Raw genomic sequence first — 18,593 nt, 5'->3', positions numbered from 1 at the left:
AGTTTTAAAATGGCGGAATATTCAGACTAGTACTTGCTGATAGAAAATACCATAGTGACTCAATATAATACCGATGAGATGAAGATATAGACTGATAGTTGCTGATAGAGAGAATACTTAGTAACTCAACGCAATAAAAGGTAAAAAGAAGCAAATAAAAGACTGAACATGAACCAAAAAAAGAGAGGTAAATCTCATTTATTTAATGATACTGATTCATCGTAGGAGCATAAACAAATAAGGGTTTATACTTTATTAACTACTAAAACACTTTTCTCACTTATTTGCCTTCTCCTTGGCATGGAGATCGTCAAAATAAGCCTTAGTGTTGGCCTCAAAAGCATCCCTAGGGATATTAGAAGAACCACCAGAACCGGGCGCAACCATATTGCCTGAACCAGAAGCATTTGCACTGCTTGAACCGGTGCTCTGTGTCACAGAGCCAGCTTTGGCGCTAACCTCCTTGTCCATTTTCTCTTTTATTTCGTGAAATGTGAGAATGGTTAGATGAGAGTAAAATGAGAATTTTGGTTTGTAGTGAGAACAAATGTATTCGAGAGGTGGGGGAATTTATAGATGGGATTTGTTCAAAGTAGTCAAACTAACATTTCCCAAGATTAACACCCATATCGTAGTTAAATTTGCAAGAGAAATTGAATTGGAAACGGGTACAAGACTGTCTTGGAAAGCTACAAGGGAGATTAAAATGTTTTCGTTACTTGTATGTACGTATTTTAATTTTCAACGTAGATTTCTTCATTTTTTGCCTCTCCGTTGTCAACGCAGTCATAGACCATCGACTTCAACTGCCCATTAGACCATAACTAAATACTTCGGTATTTATGTACAAGTAATTTATATTTCAGCGTACACATATAAGTATTAGATTCTCAAATGTCCAACAGCTACTATTTTTTTTTCTCGAAAATTTCTTTATTATGCCTTCGACATTCCATGAAAAAAAAAATTGATCTATAAGCAGTTTGCCTAAAGTATTAGATTTGAAGCTTGTAAACGTAGAAGACAGATGTTGGACTGTTTTGTCTGTATTGTATTTTAGTATATCTTGCAACTCGTCCTTAATTTGATTTTCTTAAGAAAATTAGAACAATCTTGTGAGTTGGATATCTTTATAGAATTTATCTAAATTAAAAAATATATATATTTGATGAGCGAATTGAGATTGGACTAAATCTGCTTTACCAATAGCTTTCCTCGTAAAGCCCATACGGTTGGGAAAGGAGAACATGTTGATAAAGATCACTCTGTCCAAAACACTAAACTTGTTGAACAGATGAGACTATGGTTTTCTTCACGCCGTAAATGATTGATTAATTGACTGGTTTGCATTTAAGAAAAAAGCAAGTCATGCAATCGAATAACTAGCAGATTCTAATGCCAAGTGACCAAGATGGATTAATGGTATGGCATAACAGAATGCATTTGCACCACACAAAGTATGTAACCATAAAAGAATAACGTAGAGAAATAACTCTTTTTATTAAGATAATGATCACCATAGGAGAATCACATTATAGAGAAGCATAAACAAAACAGGTGCTTAATTATGCTTTTAAAACGATGAAACAGCTTTCACTTATTTGCCTTGTCCTTGGCATGAAGGTTGTCAAAATAAGCCTTTGTGTTGGCTTCAAAAGCATCTCGAGGTATCTGAAACGCACCTCCAGTCCCCGGCGCCACCATATTCCCCGGACCAGACCCATTGCCACTGCTTTGTGCTACGTTTCCAGATTTTCCGCTATCACCTTTCTTATCCATATTCTTATTCTCTTGAAAAGATGTGAGTTTAGTTAATTTGAGAAGTGAAGTGAGTTTTTTTTGTTTTGGAGTGAGACCAAAAATGTAGAAGAGGCGTGTGAATTTATAGATGGGATTTGATCAAAATAGTCAAAATCAATACTTCCCAAGATTCTATCGATGAACTATTTTTCGTTTTTAATCAATCGTTAGGGAAATTGAATTGGAAAATACTAAATAGCAAGAGTCTTGTCTTGGAAAGCTACTTGGGGTGACCAATGACACACTTGGAAATAACAATTACGTGATTTTACTTGTTAAATCGTTTAATGATGGAACATACCGTATAGTAAATCCATTAATACATTTTTTTCATCTGTAGATTTCTTTTTTTTTTTTTTTTTTTTTAACTTTTTCCAATTTACACATAATACATAGTATATGATCACTTACTGTACACAACTACACATACATATGAGTTCTTATGTACACATACATATATACATATATACATATATCTACAAGATTAAGGCTTATCTCTCTTATCTTTATTCTTTGTTTTTGGGTGTAATGTCTCTATCTTCTTTAGCTTAGTCTCCAAACGATAAAGAAACAATATACAGAGTTCTTGAGACAGAATAAAATCATTCTGTCTTCTCCATTAGCTTTATACCATATGCTTGCAATATCTCCAAAGCTGTGCGTACCACCACAAAACCCCAAACACAACAAATCAACATCATCGTGTTCATCTGCAAACACATCACTAGTTTCGAAGCGGAAATTCAAAGTTACCTGGCAAATAGACCTCTGGTTCGAGAGGCCTTAAGACTCCTCTTGTCTTGATCTTGTCTTCAATCAACAGCTGCAACCCAAAAACAAAAACATCAGAATTATATGTTTAACAGAGTGTAACGTAAGAGAGAAGTAAAGACAGAACAAAATTGGTGATCAGTGTAAGAACCAGAGCTCCAATGGATGCAGGGATCCCAACGGTCTTGGCCATAGCAGTCGTTGTTTGCCCGTTCTTGATTTCCCCAAATTCTAAGAGAGTCGCACTGTGCTTCTCTGTACGTTTGCTTTCAGGGAATTCCACTTCTACTTCGTGATGCAGAAGCACCATGTCCTGAAAATGTAATGCAAAAGATTTTATGTCAGAAAATCAACATCAAGAGAAAAAGAGAAAACCAATGTTTATCAATGAGCTACTTGCAACAGAGACCTGTTCATTTCCGGAATAGGCAAGTTTCTCTTCCATTAGGTAACAACTTGCATCGAAAGCGCTTTTACACAATGACAGAATCTCCCTCTCTTCGTTAAACCCCAAGAATCTAAAACACCGCAAAAGTAATCAGGCTTAGGTGTGTGTTTGCAGAAGATTTAGTATCACACAACAACACTCAGATTTTTCTTTTTCATGGAGAAGCTTACACAATTGTTTTGGCAGCTTTGGCTGCAGTCTCTTTGGAATGTCCAAGCTTGATAATTCTCTTGCTGATCTCTTCCTCTCCCGCTAGAGGCTCAGATTCATTGTCTGCATCCTTTTTCAGAATGTTACTTAAAAGAGCATCAAACGTAATTCTCTTCCCAGTAGAGAGTACTTGATTTGATTCGCTGTCAAAGAATCCGAGTTTTGAAAGTGTTGCCATTATCATACTAAACCCTGCATAAGCCAAGAGAAAACAAGTGTTAAGCCTTTTGTTGTCAGAGATGTGACTCAATGATTATGAAATGCATGCCTTCGTATCTGAGGGTTCCACGAAATATGGTTGATGCTTCACTCTCGATGCCATAATGTTCCCCGTAAACCAAGGAGTTCCGATTTGGAAGACACTCCAATGCAAAAGCTGGAAGATTAGGTACTCTGAAACTTGTGGCTGAATCATACAGATCCTCCCCTGAAATTTACGTAGCTTTTGTTAAACAGAAATGATATATGTGTAGGGAACCTAAACTTAGTCCAACAACCTCCCCTGCATAAATACATATAGTAGTGTCTAATCATTACCATGGACATGTATTATGTCGCCGTTGCTTTTGTATTTGGCTGGGTTACGGCCAGCTTTAATTGCTCCGGCAGGATTCCAGCTGAAATTTTATATATATAGAGAGATACTGAAAATTGATATTTTGATGAGGAAACGAAGGAAAATATGTAAACGACATGCAAGAGGTACCTAAATTTATATGCTAATGGATTATTTGCTGCAGCAGGAGAGGGAAGGCCACCACAGTAAGAGGTAAATGACTTCACTTTCCCTTTTCTGATATGAGCCTCGTTGATCATTTTCATCGCCATCATGTGATCTGAAAGTGAAGTCTTCTCAATTATCCAAGAAAGATTTTGAAGCTAAAAGCAGTAATTAAAAAGAAGCTTGTTGTGAGGTGTCATACCGATTCCAGGGTCGAGTCCCATTTCGCCAAGAATCGTGATCCCTGCACTCTTAGCCTTCTCATGTAACATGGACGTTTCATCATCAACATAGCTAGCAGTGACTAGATGCTTCTTCAGCTGAGTGAATCACAAAGAAGAGGCAGAGACATTACAATCACAAATAACCTCTATATCGATCAAATAACTTCCCAGTTAGTCTAATGTTTGTTTTGAGGGTAGGAGTGTACCTGAATGCATGTCTTAGCTACAACAGCATGACAACTTGCAGGTAATAAACTAAGGACAACATCAACCTGTGCGCAAAGCGGAGAAAATAAGATAGGGATTTTGAGCAGTAGAGTTTGGAGTAATGCATGGTGAAGAGAGAATTTAAGAGAAATACCTCAGAAACATACTTAAGGAGGCTTTCACTATCTGACACATCTAGCTGAACTGCTTCTACGTCTGATATACCTTCAACCGTCTGACACACGATTTACCACTTCAGTAAAACAGAACAAAACTTGAAAATATTGATATTGTGGTTATCCTCAGATGAAACTCAAAAGCTTAATTCTCATACCTCTTTGGCATCCTTAAGATACAGAGATGCAACAATCACATGAACATCAGTTTGTTCTTCCGAGTCTGCTCCTAAATAGGTTTTGTACCATTGCTCTGACGAAATGTCTCTGACTGAAGCTAGAAACTCAGCTGCAGGGCGACACACACGTCCAGCACCAAGAATCAAAACCGCTGATTTCTTCCTCATTTCTTCAGGCTTCTCTTTTACTTCATTTTCTTGCTGGACTTTTCCAATCTTTAGTGAGATCTTATTCGTCTCTCTACTTGGAGATATATAATCTTCATCTGGATTAGCTAATCGAGTCAACGAATCAATGATTTGATCCAGTACTCTCCTATCATCCGCACCAACCTTAGCCAAAAAATAATCGAGGAAATGAATCTTTAGCAGCAGGTGGCAACAGGTTAAAAGTGGGACCACCACATTCTTTTGGCTTGTAGTTTGTTTACTTGTTCTAAAAGATTACGAGACTTAAAGTGAAAATGACGTTAAACCTAAACTTGACATATTATAATCTATTGACAGCCTGTCGGTTCAGTTTTATCCAGAGACAAAACTTACTTCAAGTTCTGAGTATGACTCAGCATCGGCGCTCTGCCCAAGCTCACATTTAGCCAAATGAAATGAGCCACCGGCCGCTTCGATCATATCCAGAGCTTCGTTTATCAGAAACTTATCAAATAGGTGTCCACTTAGAGATACCTACAAAATCATCATTATCTCAATCAAAATCATTATCAAGAAGCTGAGACAGATCTCAAAAACGTATCAATCTTTTGGTCAAGAAAACTTGTTAGATAGTTATGAATATCTCGTGAAGCATAAGTCTTGAGATCTCCTATTAGCTTAAGTCAATATATTTTTACTTTCTTGTAAGAGGGCTTGTCCTTAAATATGATTTTCTTTAGATCGTATCATTTTTCAGACAAGGGTCTTTTTGTAGGAAGAGCTTTGTCTCTCTGTTTACGTTTTCCATTTTTTTTTCTCTTTCTATTAACTTGTTTTTCAATCTCACTGAGACCTTAGCCACTTCAAAACTCACCAGTATGTTGTATGTTCTCTGGTTGGACATCCCATTGGCGGTATTATCTTGTGCCTCTCTGCTGTGAAAGTGTATAAAAAAATTAAAAAGAAAGATCTAGTTTTAGAGAAGAAGCCTAATCACTAGTGGTGGAAGCAGAACATACTCTGGATTTGACTTCCTCATACGAGGAATATACTCATACAAAGATGTCAACTCTCCTCTATAGCTTATGCAAGCCCTCTTCAGATGTCCTGGTAGCTCTGCAATTTCAGTCACCGAAGCCAAACTACCAACAAATTCGGAAAGAATATCTCCAAAATGCTGAGATGCCTTTTGTCATGACACAAAAGAAGTCCAAATCAATACAAGGTGTGTATAACTGTAGTAGAATCAGTCCAAGTACTAAAACTGCAAATCTTCTTACCTCTTTTGCAAATTCTGTGGGTAGAATGTCGATGGCCATGCATAGTACACCATCACCATCCATGTCATCGTAGTATGAATTGTTCGACGGATTAAACCTAAAGACAGTTGTTACCTCGACTTGAGTTTCATTAATGAGTTAATGCAAGAGACTCAAAAGAATGGCTCTTTCAAAGTTTAGATTACCTAAAGAAAGGGGAGTCAATTAAGGTAGATCGGTTAACAAACTCGATGGAGCCACCGATATCACAAGTTATATCACATATTCCCACTAGTGGGCACCCCTTTTTTGTTAAATCTTGAATCTGTTTGATGCTCAGAAGACGGGGAAACCTCTTCTCCCAATACATACAGTTAACTACAGAGAAAATCATTATTAATGAGTGGAAACTTGAGTTGGTTATATGTAAAGTCATGAAATTAAAATGTATAAAACAGAGATCAGTGGTCTACCAAGAACAGACGTATATGGTGCGATCTTTTCGTGGAAAACTGGATTGTAGTGTTCTGGGTGTACATAATAGTCGGCCTGAAACATCAGAAGCTTGAAGTGTTAATATCTGTTCTGCTTTAATATAGTGAAACAAAAGTCACAGCCATGGAGCTGAGTTTTACTTTGTCAAAGGACTTTGATGGATCTTGGTGTTCAACCATGTCTTGGCTAGTAATGATGCAACCATATACTTGATGGACTCGCTTTGTTGATTTTCCATTTTGGCTAATTCCTTTGTCCTGTGCAGAAATATACAGTTCATCAATAGAAACTTCCAACAAAACATATAAACAGATTCCCAGCCATTTGTAATCTTTCAGTACACTTATATACTTTTACAAATAGTTCAGGGAGCTTGCTTGGTTCAACAAAAGTGTGAGGAAGAAGCTTGAAGATTTCTTGAGCCCCAAGAGAAACTGCAGATAATAAAAAGAAAATGAAAAAAATCCGCAGGCTGAGAGGTGCACGTTAAAGAACTTGAAGTAACATCAAAGAAGTTACCATTTCCTGTTCCGGTGAATACAAATACAAGAGGGCAGATTCCTAATGGAAGTCCCTGGCTTGCAATCTCTTCACCAACAGAAATCACAGCAGCTTTTGCAGCAGCCAATGAGGAATACATATATGATGACCCGAGCGAGAGGAAAGGCGTTGAGTATCCTAGGCTTAGATATCCTGCATCAAAACATTGGAAAATTCACATTTCATCAACTTGATCTGCACAGAAACAAAGTGTTTTTCATCAGAATAGTAACAAGAGCTTACGTTGTCCCAGTCCGTGTAAGAAGTCAACAAGACCAGCTCTGCCTGCATATTTACCAAATGCCAATAATCTTCTTCCATGATCCCCAACGATAAGCTCATAATCATACAATGTCACTCTCTCTGACAATATCTGCATTTCGAATACCGGTTAAATCTTAAAAGGAGAGACTTCAAGAAAAAAGATGAATGAATTGATGAGTGTCTCACTTTATCCAACAAAGGCATGTTTTCTTTCTGTGCCTTGTGCGTGTGTGAAAAGAAAGCATATGCTCTCTCCGGAAGAATCATTTCTAGCTGCAACATAAACAAACCCCAAAAATAAATGCAAAATCTCATAAACAAAAAGATAAAAGGATTTAGCAGATTCTTCTCTTTAAAAGCAAGTTCCAGACCTCGGGTTGTTTGATTCCAAGTATGAGCCCACAATCAGACAAATCATCAGAGATTTCGCATCCGACATCTTCGTACAATGCATCGTGATGGATTCGCTTAGCAGATGGCTGAACCACAATGCGTGAAACGCCGGTTCTGTCTTTGCCACCGTGTAAAAGGCGAGCGCAATGAGACGGCGTCAATGGCGTTCTTCTCTCCCATTTGTTCACTGACTCTGCTAGAATTCCCACAACTCCATTCCCCAACTTCTTCTTCTTCTTCTCCTCACCGCCACTTGAATTCATCTTCTTCTTGTAATTTTTTTTTTTTTTTTGTTATAATCTCTGCAGATGAACAACAACGACACAACTAGTTGATGTTTCGAGTTCGATCAAGCAAACATCCAAAACCCAAACTTTAATGGAATTTACACTAAAAGAACATCGATTCACTACATGTCGAGTTTGATCAGGCGGAAAATTAGACAGCTTTCATGAGTTTGAAGGCAAGGGGATTGCGAAACTTTGAAAAGCTTACCAATTGAGAAATTAAACGATTTGTGAGATGGGTTTTCCTCGAGCGCTGGATTTCGATACTGAAAAAGAAAAATGGGAAGAGAAAACTGAAATCTATGGCAATTGATTGGTAACTCTGATCAGAACTGAACAGAACAGAACAGAGCATAGAAGAACAGAGAAACGCGGATCAAAACCATCATTATTTTCCAGAGAAAAAGAGGGACTGATTGAGCTAAAGTTCTCGATGCTCGTTTACAAGAAGGATAATTATGCAAGAAGAGATCAAATTGTACCCGTTGATTTTGATCATGCAATGCTTGTGAACTGGTTCGTGAAAGTTAAGGTGAGTTTACGCGAAGTAAGAAATTTGTTTTATTTCGTATTTTTATAAGCTAAATTACGTGAAACTGTAAATGGATCATCAGTTGGATAGCAATTAATTAGTAAGAGGCGTGTTGGCCTAAGATTATTTATAACTTAAACTAACAGTAATAATAATAGTATTCTAATGTATGATCTGACTAAAATAAATTTTCTGATTTACGATATGACAATAACAATTAAATATATTATAATTACATATATCACCGTTGATAACCTATACGCCTGCTGTCCCCGGACGCATATTATTTCATTTCGAGTTTGAATTGCGATACAAAATTAAGATTTGAATAAAAAAATACAAACAAATTAAGAGCGTAATCATAACGATCTTTAAATACTTATTATAGATCTATATTACAAAGATTCAACATGTTTCACTATATACCGACACATCAATTTTAGATATCTAACAAAAGAAAATTGAATTTCGAGATATCTCCCTTTCGTTTTCAAACTTATCAAGATTTATCTTAAAGCTCATTCATTTTTTCTTTCCGTGTACATCATTGTTTTGGTCAAATCTGTTCAATATTATCTTCTTTACCATTTCGATTGAGGAAAAAATAGTGTTTTGAAGATACAAAGATTAATAAGTTTGGAATTTTTCAACATAGAAATCAACATTATAGACAAACAAATTCAAAAATAGCACTCAAATTTTTGAAATAGAATCTTAAAAGAAAAATGTCTGAAATAAGTTGTTAAGGTTCCTAAACTTTTTGTAATATCTTTTAAAAAATTATGATGCTTAGAAGGAAAAACACGTGGTCTTTTAGAGAATTTTTCATAACTAATAGTGTTACATCCCAATGACCTCATACAATAAAGGATATTTTAAATTTCAAACAAAAAACAAAAAATCACGAGGATGACATGAACCAATCAATAGTATAACATTAATCTAAACTTTGTTAACTTAAATTAAATCCAGTAACTGATAACCCCAACTTTGTTATTATAAAAAAAAGAGACTAATAAAGTCATTGTTAATAGAATGCAATAGACAACGATAAATGACGTGGATGGATACAAGGATAGGGACGAAGGAGTCTGTGTGTCCAATGGAAAGTGTATTACGTGTGTGAGAAGAAGAGAAAGAGACAAGAGAAGAGTGAAGACGTTTACTCACTTGCTACTTCCTTGATTAGATCACGACGCTTTCCACTTTCCGTGTTCTCTACGTCTATCTTTTATTGGTTTTTTTTTTTGGGTCCAAATCTTTTATTGGTATTATTATGACTTTTTAGTACGTATATGCGATTAGATATGGGTGTATATGTCTGATTCATGAAATAATAGAAAGTTTATGCAGCTACACTAATATTGATACGAAAACCCCAAGGACTGGACAGATGAACAAATTGGGTGAAATAATGATGTTGTTTTACTAAATTGCTTCAAAAGCGAGAAAATGACATTGTTGTTTTTTTCTTTTTGTCAACAGAAAAGAAAAACGACACTGATTTATTTAGATCTATCACAAAAAGTTGATGAATTTGGTTTGGTAAGTCTAGAAATTTGACACAAAGCTGTTTAAAATATCGTTTACGATAGTAAAAAGGTAAATGACCGTGCATGAGCATGTATTAAATTAGGTAAAGACATTTTTATTTGTATTTTTCCGACTTTAATTTTAAAGATCACAAAGCGGATACTAATTTCTAAATAGTATGGTTCTTCATACAATAGAACTGTGATGGATGTGTAACACATGTGTAATAAATCTCATACTTGCTATATGTCTTAAACATACATGAATACCGACATTTATATAAATGTGGTTGTTTGTGTGCTTGTGAATGTGATTGTGAACTGGATCTTACTTTAAGTAAAATCACATTTGCAGAGGTTGGGCTTGATTTCTTGTCTCAATACGGCCCAACGAAGCCCCCTGCTCGTGTCTTTTCATCCTGTGATGTTTGTGGTGTCTCGGAAAATTGCTCGTGTAATCCTCCTCCTTTATATTACATACGCCAGTCTTCTTCAACTTTTAGGAATTAAGGAGGATTGTGAGATATTTTCCGAGACAAATATCCAAATCGTATATCTTTGTTCAAGAAACTTTATTATCGACTAATTAATTTCGAGTATGATAAGCCCACGGTCAAAAACATCATCATAAATTTTACATGCGACATTTTCATGCGACGCATTATGATAGATACGTGTGGCAAATTAGCTGAACCACAACGTTGTAAACACTGGTCTTGTTCCTCGAAACGTTTGAAAAGGCAATTGCACAATGCAAAAACATGAATAGTGCCCTATATCACAAACATCTTTATTATGTTTGGTGTTTATATTTACAATAATTATCACCAACGTCTTTATTAAATCTCCAACTTCTGAGGTGATCTCGTATTGACATCACGTTAGTTTTATACATAGGAGCTGAATAAAAGTACTCCTGTATATGATGATGAATTGATGATGCTATATAATGCTTTTTTGTTGTGGTCTAATGCTATATTTTTTTGTCAGTCTCGTTTATATGATGGTAATTAATTAAAATTACATCTAGTTAAGAGGATCCAGACCTCCTTTAAAGATATACGTTTATGAATACAACTATAAAACATACCTATTTACTTTCATAAGTACGACTGTATTATTATTTATTTATTTTGAACAAACGACCAATATTCTTTTTTTTTTTTTTAACAAACGACCAATATTCTTCGTATGATAGAAAATGAAGTAAATATTACTGGTATCATAGATAATCTATGTGAAACGAGAACATTGTTTTGGTATCATCGATATCTCTGCAGCGACCTGTTAGATTTCGCTGACGGCATTTTTATTTTATTTGGTCACATATCAGTCAGTTTTCATAGAGCTCTCTTTAAAGGTTGCATAATTATAGTATTTTATTTTTAAAAAAATACTACAGTTAATTGGGTATGGCCTGGGAACAAGTTCTGGGCATTGACTTTGCATTGGCACAAAAGTCGATGCGAGAAGAGATTCCTCAACGAGGCTACAAAGTAATAGTGGTCCTATCCTTTTGCTTTTACACCTATCTTCTTCTTTTTTGGTTCTAATTGCATACATTTTTTATTGTTTTTTTCGCATTTAAATAACTTTTTTAATCTTTTTTTTCTTCTGCAATTTCATCCCTTGAAAATATCTAATAAAATTGTCAGTAATTTATTTGTTTTCTTTTGGTTAAAGCAGTAATGTTACAAAGAAATATGCGAATAAATTTTTGTGATAAATGAAACATGCTGCAAGGAACCACCACCATGACAATATAAAATGGTATCATTTAGCATGCATGACTACAAAAGCTTGTAATTTTGGATGAAGAATTCAACGCCAAGTTTGACAAATGATAAAGACAAATGTGACGAAAAAAAAGACAAAAGAGGTTAGGGAATTTTAATTTGATACATGTAGAAGAGAAAACACGAGCAAAAGGAAAAGTAGTTGCTTTTAAATTTCTTATTCGAAAGGTAAAACTGTTTAAAAGAAAAAGAAAAAGGAGAAGAAAAAGGAAGAAGACAACCCACACGAATCGACACTTTTGATAGAAGAACAAGAATTAGAGAAGAGAAGGCAGCTACTAAGTCCTAAGTCCTAACTAACTTTCTCTTTTGCTTTTGTCTTCTGTCTTTAGACCAAGCCGTGGCCGTGGGATGTCCACTGTCTCCGTGCGTTAATCCTGCTTCTTTTTCCCACCTTTACTTAGTTTAATTAACGAGTTCTCTATTTCTCTCTAAAGTTTTTTTTTTTTTCTCATTAGCAAACGGACATTTGGGTTACAAAAACAGAACGGAAGTAGAAAATTCGGAAAATGAATCATCTTGTTCCATTTCATCACCATTTGAATGTTAAGCCGAGAGGGAAACAAGAAATTCTGACAATTCTGTTTGGAATTCAAAATAATAATAATCAATAATACGTTTTTGGTGAAAGACTTTATAATGTTATTATTAATTTACTTTTTATTTTTATTTATTTTATCTTATACAGTAGTAGCTTTTCATAAACAGAACATCGTTTATTCCCTTCATGTTTCTACCCTGTGTTCCAAACTGAATTTCAAATTAAATCCGAATCGAAAATGCTATGGAGATTTAAAACAGAATCAGAAAATAACTACCGACTCACCAAAAAAAAACATAAAACTCTCGTCAAATTATGAAAATTACTTGGCTGTAAGTTTCATTTGTAAATTTATATACAGGTGCTAACCTGCTATAATAATATGAATAACTTTGACCTGATTTACAAACGGTAAAAACAAATATGGTTTCTTTCTCGTTGAACAACTCACACATACATTTTGTTAAAAGAGGTTTGTATGAAACTGAAGGAAATTAAAAGTTGTTTTAGTTACAAAACAGCTCTTTTTGGTTGCAAAAAACCAATGTGAACCTAAATAATCTATTTTCACTAACACACTCACACACATTACTATATAATAATAAGTCATAAATCATTATCTAAAAACATATGGTTAACTTGTAACTATAGTACTCCTTGCGTTCTCACAAAGAAACTATAGCTTTTCTATTAACTATTGTGATGAGTTATTTATTTTTTTTTAAAAAAAAAATTTGACAGCTATTGTGATGAGTTTAGTTGTTTGACTATTGTATAGTTCGGTATACACTTAATTCATACTATCATTTTTTATTCAATTTTACTAAAATATAATCCTTTAATCCGTATCATCAATGATTTTTCCAATCAAATGAATGAATGATATTTTAAAATTTTCCGCCAATCCAATAATATATAATTAACCACGAGAAATAGTTAATTAGTTGTCCCTTAATTAGCTCATTTGTTTTTAACGTAATGATCACTTACAACACAATCTTCCCCTTTTTACTGTCTGTCTCTCCCCACAAGTATCTTTGTGGATTGTCAACGCTCTCCGAAAGAGGAGCCCCAAGAAGCTTCTTTTTCTCTCTCTCCAATGGCGCTACAAATCTCCTCCCTTTAAGATAAAACCCCTTCCTTCTTATATTTTCTTCTCCACTGTCTCTCACTTCCCTCTCTCGCTCCCTGCTTCAACAATCGTCTCTTTCACCAGCAAGCTCCAGCCTCCACGTATGGTTTCTTTGTTCTCTTTCTCTGCATTTCATTAGATATGGTTTCTTCTTATTTTGCTCACTCTAAAACCCCGAATCGAATTGGGTTTCTGGAAATTTCTCGAAAGATTCATTGAGTATTTCTCAATCTGCGCAGATTTAAGCCCAGAAAGCAATGGGATTCTCAGCTGGGAAAAGAAAATCACGAGATGAAGAAGATACATTGTTGAGCTTAGCTTCCGATAGTTTCCCCATTGATGACCTCAGCGACGACGTCCTCGAGAGAGTCCTCTCATGGCTACCAACCTCCTGCTTCTTCCGTATGAGCTCCGTCTGCAAGAGATGGAAATCCACCCAATCCTCCAAAAGCTTCAACCTCGCTTGCTCCCAAATCCCTCGCCGAGATCCTTGGTTCTTCATGATCGGTGACGATTCTTCCGATTCCTCCTTCGTTTTCGACTCCACCGAGAACAACTGGAAAAACCTCAACCGCCGCCACAACCTCCACCGCCGCGATTTCATCCCCGTCGCTTCCTCCGGCGGCTTGCTCTGTTTCCGCTGCTCCATCTCCGGCGATTTCCTCCTCCGTAATCCCCTCACAGGTTCCTCCCGCGACCTTCCTTCTCCAATCTCTCGAGACGATAATAACAATAACAAACCCCTCCAAGCCGTAGCCATGGCCACCGTCACTCCCTCAAGCTACAAGCTCGTTACAATCTCCGGTGAAACCCCAAATCTCAGCTTTCGATTCTACGAATCAAATTCCGGTTCGTGGAGCAAAGAATCGGATTTGGTGAAGAATAATACAGACGAAGAGTACAACGATTCATCACATGATGATGATGAGACTGGAACAGTCTACTTTCTAAGCAAAACGGGAAATGTGGTGGTGGCGAGTAACAATCTCCAGAGAAGCCCATCGAAGCTATACTCTTCCGTTATTACCATTAAAGACAACGTAGAAATCGTCTACTTTCTCAGCTCTTATGGAACAATCATATCTTGTAATCTCACCAAAAGATGCTTCACCGAGCTGCCAAAACTTCTTCCTCCATGCCTAGAGTATTCCATCGACTTGGTGGAATGTAGTGGAACCATGTTTGTGATTCTTCTCTCTGAGTTTTACGAAAGCGCCAGCTTAAGGATCTGGAAACTAGAGAAACAGGAATGGGTTCATGTCGGGATGTTGCCTCCTGCGATGTCTCATGAGTTATACGGCAGAAAAGGCGACATAAACTGCGTTGGAGGAGCTGGAAACAAGATACTTGTGTGCTTCAATGCAAGCCCTCCTGAGGTGTATTATAGATACTTTGTGTATGATTTAGTTTCACAAGAGTGGACTGATTTGCCAAGCTGCTTCAAGGATGGAGAAGCTGTGGATTTCGTTTCTGCTCTCTCGTTCCAGCCTCGGATCGAAGCAACAGTTTGAAGTTTAGCTTTTCTTGTTTTATGGATTAGGTTCAGTGATTTGTAAGTGTATTCTTTTCAGGATTGTGCAATGTAACTTGATTTTTAAAATGTATTGACAATCATTGGTTACAACAGGGAATGCTCTGTTGTAAGCAAACACCATCTTTTTTGTCCAACTACCAAAAATCACCACATGAGCATTTACCATCCTTGAACCGGTGAAACCTATTTGCATCTCTCAGTACAATCTCTCTACCATACACTTTTGCTATATATTTCATCGCATTGTGGCAATCTACACAGACGCGTAGGTTCTTGATCACACGGATCGGTGTGGATGGAGGAGTGTTCATAAGCCCGAAAGCAACCGCCAGCTTCTCGCTGTGGTAGTACAGTGCGCGCTCTTTCTCCTCTTCCTCCACATCTACAAGTGTGAAATCTGTCTCAGGAACATACCCTTCTTGTTTGATGTCTCTAATCACATCTTTTACTTTCTCGTATATCAATTCTGTTTGTGGGTTTGACCTATCGTCCACAACAAATAGATGGATCTTGTTTTTCACCTCGATCCAACTGAAACCCGGGTCTTTTTTCACCTTCTGCCCTTTCATCATTGTCCGGGCAAGTTTCATCTCACACCATTTGGAAGCAGCAGCATACATGTTGGATAAAAGCACGTAAGCTGATGAATCCGATGGCTCTAGCTCCAAAAGCTTAGTTGCAACTCTCTTCCCTGTTTCTGTGTCCCCTTGAACTCTGCAAGCTGCAAGCAGAGCTCTGTACATCGATGCTGAAGCTTCCAGGGACATTGACTCGATCAGTTTTTCAGCCTCTCGAACAAGTCCAGCACGGCCAAGCGCATCAGCCAAACATGAGTAGTGTTCTATCTCAGGTTTAATGCCATAGTCCCGATGCATCAATTGGATTTGCTTATATGCCTCGGACACCAAGCCTGAATGACTGCAAGCAGAGAGAACGCCGATAAATGTGACCTTATCAGGTTTTATACCCAGAGATTTCATCTGTTTGAAAAGCTGGAGCGCTTCTTTCCCTTCCCCGTGTTGAGCTAGACCTACTAACATGGCATTCCAGGCAGCGATGTTCCTCATTTCAATCCTTGTAAACAAAGAATATGCATCGTCTATGCTTCCACACTTAGCATACATGTCCACCAGTGAAGTTCCAACGAACGGATCACCCGTGCAATTCAACTTGAGGGCATTTGCATGAATTTGGCGCCCCTGTTCTAATGCCGTCAAACAAGAACTTGCTTTCGCAAGTGTGGCTATTGTAAATTCATCAGGCAGCACTCCCATGAGCCTCATCTGGCTATAAACATGAAAAGCTCGCTCTTCTTCCCCATTTTCTATGCATCCTGATATCATAGACGTCCAAGCAACATCGTCGGGCACAGGAATACTATTGAAAGCAAAATGTGCTGCCCTCATATCGCCACATTTTACGTACATATCCAAGATTCCACTGCTGACCCATAGATCTAAGTCATATCCAGATTTGATTGCATAAGCATGGGCTTGCTTTCCCTGATTTATCGCAAACAAGGAACCACATGTCTTAAGCACTGTTGCGAGAGTGAAATCATCGGATCTCTCCCCCTGTTTATGCATCAACGCAAAGAGCTTCAGAGTCTTGTGACCATCATGACTTTGGGCGTAACCAGACATCATGGCATTCCAAGCCACGGGGTCGAAACTGTTCCTCTCAAACAAAACCTCTGCCTCTTGCATACAGCTGTTCCGAGAGTAGGCATCTATCAGAGCAGTAGATACATAACTGTCAGCAACATTATTGAACTTAATTGCATGTACATGAACTTGTTTATTCAACGACAAGCTTTCAGGAAGAGAAGAAGTTGCCTTTAAAACACTCGTCATAGTATACTGGTCTGGTGTCAGGCCGCGACGCAACAGCTCCATAAACATACACACTGCTTCCATTTCTAGGCCACTTTGAGTAAGACCGTCTATAATAGAATTCCACGAAACCAGATCTCGTTCACTCATACTGTGGAATACTGTCCTAGCAAAACCGATTTTTCTCTGTTTACAGTACATGTTTATTAGACTATTCGCAACGGTGAGCATCAAATCAAATCCTAACTTCAATGTCATACAATGAACTTGCTGCCCTAGTACCAAACTATCTAATCTATTAACTGTAACTAAAACTAAAATAAATGTGACTTGATCACATTCCAAGTTGGACTCAACCATATCCGTGAAACATTGGAGAAGAGCTGAATACTGGCTTGCCTGAAGACATTTAGTCAATCTTTGGTTCTTGGATCTTATCTCTGAAGCATCATTACCATTTGCAAAGGAGTTCACTTGTCCTCCATCAGAATCATCACCAGAGATCCTAGCGAGTAAACGCAAGGTGATTTCATTGGGATGCAAGCCACTTCTATGAAATGCAGAAGAGAGGTCGACTGCTTCTTCTTTAAAACCCATATCCAGATAAGCCTTTAACATCAAGTTCCATAACACCACATCTCTATAAGGCATCTCCTCGAACAAAACTCTACCTTCCTTAACCTTGCCAAACTTCAGATAAATATTAACAAGAAATCCAGCAACAAATTCATCACTTTCCAAACCGATCTTGCAAGCATACCCATGAACTGCCTCTGAAGCCCACACACATCCAGAATGCAAACAGAGTTTTAAAAGTGGAGCCAAAGTCATTCGACTAGTAAACACAACACTCTGGCGTAAAATCCGGAAAAGAAAAAAACCTTCTTCAATGTTCTCGACAACCCCTTCGGAAGACTGCGCATAGGCAGCTAAAATAGAGTTCCAGGAAACAAGATCTCTTTCAGGCATTTTATCGAACACTCGGCGAGCATAAGAGAGTGATCCACACTTTGAGTACATGGAAATGAGATTGTTGACCAGGAATCGTTCTGGGTTTTCCTCGAAGGCTAGTATACGTGCGTGCGTACATTTTCCGAGCGTCAAGTCCGACGTCGAGATTGCATCGCGAAGAAAGCCGAACCATTGTGACGACGAGGAGGAAGATGAAAAAGACGGCGCAGAGGTAAGATGATGCAGGGGAGTGAGATAAGAAAAAGAGGCGAGACAGTGAAATTTGGGACATCTGTGAAAAGAGAAAGGAATCGCTTTGAGGGTTTTGTGCATGATCGATTAAAAATTCAGCCTTGAGGGGTGTAATCTTGCGAACCAAGAAACTCATTTAGGCTTTTCACTAGTCAACTTAAAAAATCAGTTAGTGTGCTTTTCAATCTGCAAAGAAGACTTTTTATAAGAAGAATAAGATGGTTTATTAGCCTGTTATCTCTATTTTGCGGTTTAGTATATTATTTAATAAATTGTTGATGAATTGTTGGGAAAAAAGACTAGAAACAAAAAAAATTGATTGAATACCCATCAAAAGCATGACTAGCTCATGAAATAAACCCTACAA

The 18,593-nt window shown here is 37.2% G+C and overlaps 5 protein-coding genes across 6 annotated transcripts; 1 reads left to right on the top strand and 4 right to left on the bottom strand.

Moving 5' to 3' along the window:
* Nucleotides 1-276: 276 nt before the first annotated feature.
* Nucleotides 277-471, bottom strand: LOC112081850. The gene has a single exon (XM_024148591.1). It carries the CDS (start codon nt 469-471, stop codon nt 277-279), a length of 195 nt encoding a protein of 64 aa, XP_024004359.1.
* Nucleotides 472-1,525: 1,054 nt separating this feature from the next.
* On the bottom strand, nt 1,526-1,834 carry LOC112082423. Its single transcript, XM_024150112.1, has one exon. The coding sequence runs from the start codon at nt 1,777-1,779 to the stop codon at nt 1,594-1,596; it is 186 nt and encodes a 61-aa protein (XP_024005880.1). The 5' UTR covers nt 1,780-1,834; the 3' UTR covers nt 1,526-1,593.
* Nucleotides 1,835-2,183: 349 nt separating this feature from the next.
* LOC18029728 (alpha-aminoadipic semialdehyde synthase) lies at nt 2,184-8,689 on the bottom strand. 2 transcript variants are annotated; one of them, XM_006412323.2, is made up of 26 exons: nt 8,607-8,689; nt 8,333-8,390; nt 7,816-8,139; nt 7,631-7,717; nt 7,424-7,553; nt 7,160-7,333; nt 6,992-7,074; nt 6,781-6,897; nt 6,619-6,694; nt 6,352-6,523; nt 6,167-6,263; nt 5,906-6,072; nt 5,761-5,818; nt 5,280-5,420; nt 4,716-5,069; nt 4,536-4,616; nt 4,381-4,446; nt 4,153-4,270; nt 3,936-4,065; nt 3,767-3,846; nt 3,498-3,656; nt 3,190-3,421; nt 2,981-3,089; nt 2,723-2,884; nt 2,554-2,623; nt 2,184-2,455 (listed from the first exon to the last, which is right to left on the bottom strand). In XM_006412323.2, the coding sequence occupies exons 3-26, from the start codon at nt 8,098-8,100 to the stop codon at nt 2,403-2,405; spliced, it is 3,201 nt and encodes a 1,066-aa protein (XP_006412386.1). In that variant the 5' UTR covers nt 8,101-8,139; nt 8,333-8,390; nt 8,607-8,689; the 3' UTR covers nt 2,184-2,402. The 2 variants fall into 2 exon arrangements, with proteins under 2 accessions (XP_006412386.1, XP_006412387.1); XM_006412324.2 differs by having other exon boundaries at nt 5,761-5,821; nt 8,607-8,688.
* A 4,893-nt stretch (nt 8,690-13,582) lies between these two features.
* LOC18029727 (F-box only protein 13) lies at nt 13,583-15,257 on the top strand. Its single transcript, XM_006412322.2, has 2 exons — nt 13,583-13,758; nt 13,897-15,257. Exon 2 carries the CDS (start codon nt 13,915-13,917, stop codon nt 15,166-15,168), a length of 1,254 nt encoding a protein of 417 aa, XP_006412385.1. The 5' UTR covers nt 13,583-13,758; nt 13,897-13,914; the 3' UTR covers nt 15,169-15,257.
* Nucleotides 15,258-15,319: 62 nt separating this feature from the next.
* On the bottom strand, nt 15,320-18,307 carry LOC18029726 (pentatricopeptide repeat-containing protein At4g33170). The gene has a single exon (XM_006412321.2). The coding sequence runs from the start codon at nt 18,305-18,307 to the stop codon at nt 15,326-15,328; it is 2,982 nt and encodes a 993-aa protein (XP_006412384.1). The 3' UTR covers nt 15,320-15,325.
* Nucleotides 18,308-18,593: the final 286 nt, after the last annotated feature.

The sequence above is a fragment of the Eutrema salsugineum genome, unplaced genomic scaffold (genome assembly GCF_000478725.1).
Source record: "Eutrema salsugineum unplaced genomic scaffold, Eutsalg1_0 scaffold_1, whole genome shotgun sequence".
NCBI lineage: Eukaryota > Viridiplantae > Streptophyta > Magnoliopsida > Brassicales > Brassicaceae > Eutrema > Eutrema salsugineum.
The sequence above is the reverse complement of the archived record's forward strand: the minus strand, read 5'-3'. Positions and strand labels throughout refer to the sequence as shown.

Bases quoted from the DNA above. Each gene is read 5' to 3' on its own strand.
- LOC18029726 (XM_006412321.2), bottom strand. From the start codon at position 18,307: ATGCACAAAACCCTCAAAGCGATTCCTTTCTCTTTTCACAGATGTCCC.
- LOC18029727 (XM_006412322.2), top strand. From the start codon at position 13,915: ATGGGATTCTCAGCTGGGAAAAGAAAATCACGAGATGAAGAAGATACA.
- LOC18029728 (XM_006412324.2), bottom strand. From the start codon at position 8,100: ATGAATTCAAGTGGCGGTGAGGAGAAGAAGAAGAAGAAGTTGGGGAAT. The intron at 5,070-5,279 runs GTAAGTTTTGTC...TTTTTGGCTAAG, and splicing joins AGTCATACTCAGAACTTGAA to GTTGGTGCGGATGATAGGAG. The intron at 3,657-3,766 runs GTAATGATTAGA...CGTAAATTTCAG, and splicing joins CGACATAATACATGTCCATG to GGGAGGATCTGTATGATTCA.
- LOC112081850 (XM_024148591.1), bottom strand. From the start codon at position 471: ATGGACAAGGAGGTTAGCGCCAAAGCTGGCTCTGTGACACAGAGCACC.
- LOC112082423 (XM_024150112.1), bottom strand. From the start codon at position 1,779: ATGGATAAGAAAGGTGATAGCGGAAAATCTGGAAACGTAGCACAAAGC.